Raw genomic sequence first — 5,669 nt, 5'->3', positions numbered from 1 at the left:
CTGAGCTCCGTGTTCATCCTCCTGAATTTATGTAACCAAAACTGGAAAGTTGACATAGCTGGTCGGCAACAAGAGAGCAGAGTATCTGTTGTAGATTATTCTTATGGAATGTTTACTCTTTTCATGGAAGTATCTGCCAGAAATATGAGGGTCACCAAAACTCTTCTGGCAGCAGATACACCTTTCCATCAATGATGACCAAAGTTTATTACATTCTCTTCCTGAAGGAGACTTGGGGGTTAAATGAGTCTTCTGACCACCAATTACCGAGAGCCTCTCCCCCCGCACACAACTGCACTTATAGCTATTGGATATATTTATGTGTTGCTATATGTCTTGGCTTTTCCATTTTGTTTTTGCACTTGATAAAGTTATAACCTTACTTGATAATTTTCTTATATAAGGATTGCTGGCTTTCCATATTCAGCTCAATTAACTATACTCCATAAATTTCTATTCCCGAGCCCCATTCAATAAGATGTGAAGCTTTAGTGAGCATCTCATATATATATATATATATGTATATCAATGTGGGTAATAGTATTCATATTTGAAACATTTCTATAGTTTTTCTAAAACAATTTGTTTTCTTCTTAATAATTCAACGTTTTCTTTTTTTGCTCTCCAGGACACTATGGCCTCCGTTACTCATGGTGTTGAAGGATTTCTGAATAGAATGGTCTCCTTCTATTCACAAGAAATAAAGCAGGTAGACTTACAGGAGTACTTCACCATTATGAAGGAACTTGGAGAAGGTGGATATGGAAGAGTTTTATTGGCAAAGGACAAGATAACAGGTCAGTGAACTATTCTAAGTACCGTTTCAGTATCCTCTGCAAATATTTATGTATATGTTTGTACATTTGTACACTATAGACTTTATATTTATTAAATCTCCATAAATATATCATGCTTAAATATTTTTTCATGTTGGTAGAATGATTTAGGGAACTAAGCATTGGGCTGATTCTTGGGAGCAGTTATGCAAATATTAAAATGCCTTGATGGGTACATATCTGTCTGGAGGAGTGGACTGTATTTCCATGCAGACTGTCCTAGATAATGATCACATGTGATGCTGAACCTCCATGATTAAAAGGACAGACATATAATGAATGAAAGGGGCAGGCCAGGAATAGTCAGGCTGGGAAGGATATGATGCTAACAATGCTGGATGTCCTCCAGCCAGGAAACGAGATGGGGTTTGTCTGACTTGCTGAAGCTTCTGATGCACAATGAGAGACTATCGCTGTGTTCAGTGAAATCAGAATAGGACATTTCAGCCCAGGAAAGGTTCTTGTACAGCTGATTGATGGTAAAGCTGAAATTTAGCTATGAATGAAGCATAATACATTCTCAAACATTTTAATAAAACCCGTTGCTCGAAGATTGAGATTTTCAAGTGGATAGAAAAAATGATCAGCTAAAAATTTCCATTTCTTAATCAAAGTTAAATTATTTTTTTTTACAGGTCAAAGAATGGCATTGAAGACCATGGATAAAAACAGAACCAGCCAGCGGTCTTTCCTCCAGGAGTTCTGCGTTTCATACTTTCTTTCATCTCATCCCAATATCATTGGATGTAATGGCATCGCCTTCACCACCATCGACTACTTTGTGTTTGCCCAGGAACTAGCCCCTGTTGGTGATCTCTTCTCCATGATTACACCATACGTAAGTACATTAAGGTTTCAGTATGCCCTTTTTTTTTAAAGTTTTGGATAAGGGAGGGATAAAACTAATGTTTTGAATTGCCCATCACTTTGTCTTAATAATGGAGATCACCGGAACATTTAGAAAAAGAGAATCTCTTTTGGGGGAACACAAACGGCAATAGACTCCACTCCTAGTCTAAAACTAGATCAAAAGTGATGGCCATGCTTATACTTTAACTGATTCTGAATTACTCTTTATATTCTATCTTACTGTATTTAACAACTATTGTATTTTGATTTTGTATTCCTAGGTGGGAATTCCAGAAGACTCAGTTAAGAGGTGTGCTCTTCAGATCTCCAATGCTCTCGAATTCATATCCGAGAAAGGACTGGTGCATATGGATTTGAAGCCAGAAAACATTTTGGTTTTTGACCAGGACTGTCACTTCATCAAGATCCCAGACTTTGGCCTTGCGAAGGTCAGAGGGACAGTGATAACATCCAGGTGTGGTAGCAAAACCTACATGGCCCCAGAACTACGTGACATGACCATTACGGATGGACTGGTTGTAGATGGCAGCCTTGATGTGTGGGCGTTTGGTGTTACCATCTACTGCCTACTCCTAGGGGAGTATCCGTGGCAGGTGGCCATGCCTGAAGATGAAGGATATAGAGGTTTTGTTGACTGGCAAAACAATTTTCATATGGACAATCCTCCTGAAGCATGGAGAAAGATTTCAACTGGAATAAGAAGGATGTTTGGTGATCTTTTGGCCATTGACTTTTCTAAAAGAAGTAAATCTACAGAAATCCTGAAATACATGAACGAAAGCTGGAAGGAAGAAATCCCAGATGCAATCACAGGACAAGAAGATGAGGATCCCATCAAAAGCCGCTCTGTACAATCTGAGGTAACCTCCATTTCTCACCTGAACACCTCACAGCGTAGTGTTACTAACAAGTCCTTGTCTTACTTTTTGACCACAGACACTTCCGGATCTCAGTCTGAGATGACTCCATTGCCCCAGAAGGATGACATGGAAGAAGCACTGATCATATTCGATGATGAGTTCTCCTTACTTGTTGGTGCAGAGGTAAACATTGGATGAAGAAGAATTTTTTTTTTTTTTTTTTTTTTTTTTTTTTTTTTTTTTTTTGGGTGGGGGGTAATTAGATAGTTCGGGGGGCGGTAATTGGGAATAAAGATTGATAGAAATGTTATTAAAGGTATGCAAATTTGTTTGTATGAGAACAAGAATGAAATGTGCAATATATGGAAAATAAATAAAAATTTAAATAAAAAAAAAAAAAATATTCTTTTAGAGGCTCTCTGTACCTCTTCTGATCTGCAGATCTCTATAAAATGTATTACCGATCTACCAAGAATGTTGTAACGCACTAAACCTTTCATCCCAACTCTACATTTTTGTAAGAATGGCAGGGGTGCAGTCTATGCCTACATACTTGCATTATGCATCCTTCACTTTCATCTCAGATGGTTGGGGGGGGGGGGGGTACGTCAGTGATAGAACTCTTGTTAGCAACTCACAAAGGGGTTGGGTTAGGCCTTGTAGTTCAGAAGTTTAAAGTGAAGCTTGAATCAAAGGGGCCGATACTAAAGTCCTTCTAGCTAACAATGGTAATAACAGGACTCTTGTTGGATATGATATTAGAAGTTTGCGGTAAAATATTTGAAATGGTTAGTATTTTATTATGGCATTGCCAAGACCATTTATAGTACATTATGAGAGAGCCTTCGTCATTCATTTTATTTATGAATCTAGAGCAGTCAGATCAGTGAAGGATGGTTGCTTTTTGGTTGCTGTAGGTCTCTATCCATTTTTATTTTGTCTTTTTGACTAGATTTGTCTATTCTGGGGATAGTTTGTAATTTACACAACCACAATCTGTCATATAACCTCTTGGCGGAACCTTTTAAACATTTTTGTAACCTTTTTAACTGAACCACAACCGGTGATTTCATTTATTACTCCAGGATACATCCACAGTGGATGAACAAGGCCCCTGCCTGGTACATGGGGGAATGTAACTTGTAGATATATGAGTAGTTACTCCTCCTGTGCACTGGGTGGGGCTTTTGAATTTTCTCTGTACAGAAAAATGCCCATTGATCCTGCCAGAAATCCTTTGAGTTCATAAATTACTTTTTGAGCTGACACCACTGCCTCTGTTGCATCTGAAATGCTAAGCAGTGTTGTCAGCCAGGTTTAGGAGGACCTGTTTAGCACTGACAGAGGTATATACTGGTATGTCAACCACTTTGCCACATGATTTAACATTTGTAACTGTGTGTACTGGTAAGTCAACCACCAAATTACTTTTTGGTGAATTGGATTCATCATTGAGGCAAATTGTAGCTTCCAGGCAACTCCTGCTTGGAGTAAACCATGAGAATCATATAGTATATCCGGGTAAATAGTATCTTCAGGTTTTCTTTAAATTCACCATTTTCACCTCACTATGTGAATTGTTCTCAAAGTTTATCATATTTTTGGGGGCGCATGCGCGGCCGGCTCTGGGATTACAGCTCCGTGAAGAGAGCTCCGCATCCCCGCCAGCCATAACCCGGCACTCACCAATCCCAGCAGCGGCACAGACCTCTCCCCACGCTGATAAGGGGACGCAGGTCTCCACTGGATCCCCAGGGAATATGCCCCGATGCCGCAGATCACCAGGGAAGCCAGGAAAGCTGACAAGCTTTTTCCCAGCTCTCAGCCCCTGCAGGCAAGATGGTGCCGGCTTCTCACAGACAGATGCCTTACAGACAGAACGGAGACCAGAGCACACCACAGACCCCAGGCTCAAAGCAACATTATACCCTGGAGACCCTGGTGAGTCCTCTACGCCCCTGTCTCCCACCACAAGTAGCCCTGCTAAGTCCAGACCTAGGCTGGACATAGAAAATCCTCCTGTCACTCAGCCTTCCTATTCTACACTCAATTCTGCTATTTCTACTCCATCCTTAATAGAACATTTTCCTGCTTCAGACCAACCTATCACTGAACTGTCTATGAACAGTATGCTTCTCTCACTGTGACAAACATTACATGATGACCTGGCGACGACACTATCGCAAATTTCAACCGCGTTACAACGACAGGACCACCGTATCCGCCATATTGAAAATAAAATGGGGGAAATGTTCGCAGCTCACAACGACCTAATAGACGCATACACTGACCAGGGCACCGACATAGAACAGATTAACCTCAAACTAGCGGATCCTGAAGACAGCTTGAGGCGGAACATCAAATTCCACGCAATCCCAGAAAACAACAATTCGGACGCCATAGTACCACATTTACAACAATACATGAAACACCTCATTCCTTCCCTATCAGATGTAGAGCTCGCTATAGATCGTGCGCACAGATTACCAAAACCATTGTTCCTACCGGCCGCAGTCCCTAGGCACATCCTGGCACGCATCCACTTTTACCATGTGAAAGAAAAAATTATGATAGCCGCGAGAAAAATTGCATCACTACCGCCAGACCAAGCAAATATAAAATTATTTGCAGACCTATCTAAAGCCACTTGTCAGGGAATGGGAAGATCGCCTCGGCGATCAAATCTGCACATGCGTAGAATCCTGACAAGACATACAGGCGGGCAGGCCCTAGGACCCAGGCGCGCCTGTCACCAATGACGGCGCCGGGCAGGCACTAGGACCCAGGAGCGCCTGTCAGGAGTTGGGTGGCCTATTTAAACCCAGCTCTTGCAATGCTCAAGTGCCGCATGGTCTTACCTGTTACCTGTGTTCCTGTTTGATCCAGTGTTCCTGAATACCTTGTTGCCGACCCAGCCTGTTCCTGATACTGCTGTCTTCTCCTGCTCTGATCCCTGGCTTGTCTGACCATTCTCCTGCTTAACCCTGCACGTTCTGATCTCCTGTTAACGAACCCGGCTTGTGACCTGTTTATTCCCCTGCCTGCTGATTTTGTACCATGCTGCCACCACTGTTACCGACCCAGCCTGCCTGACGCTGCTCTT

At 41.8% G+C, this 5,669-nt stretch overlaps 1 protein-coding gene across 1 annotated transcript; it reads left to right on the top strand.

Moving 5' to 3' along the window:
* Positions 1-676: 676 nt before the first annotated feature.
* LOC149454788 (serine/threonine-protein kinase SBK1-like) lies at positions 677-2,764 on the top strand. The gene is made up of 3 exons (XM_089687110.1): positions 677-797; positions 1,472-1,674; positions 1,967-2,764. Exons 1-3 carry the CDS (start codon positions 677-679, stop codon positions 2,762-2,764), a joined length of 1,122 nt encoding a protein of 373 aa, XP_089543236.1.
* The last annotated feature ends 2,905 nt before the right edge of the window (positions 2,765-5,669 follow it).

The sequence above is a fragment of the Staurois parvus genome, unplaced genomic scaffold (genome assembly GCF_062004578.1).
Source record: "Staurois parvus isolate SC_StPar_1 unplaced genomic scaffold, SC_StPar_1.0 ptg000417l, whole genome shotgun sequence".
Lineage (NCBI taxonomy): Eukaryota > Metazoa > Chordata > Amphibia > Anura > Ranidae > Staurois > Staurois parvus.
The sequence above is the reverse complement of the archived record's forward strand: the minus strand, read 5'-3'. Positions and strand labels throughout refer to the sequence as shown.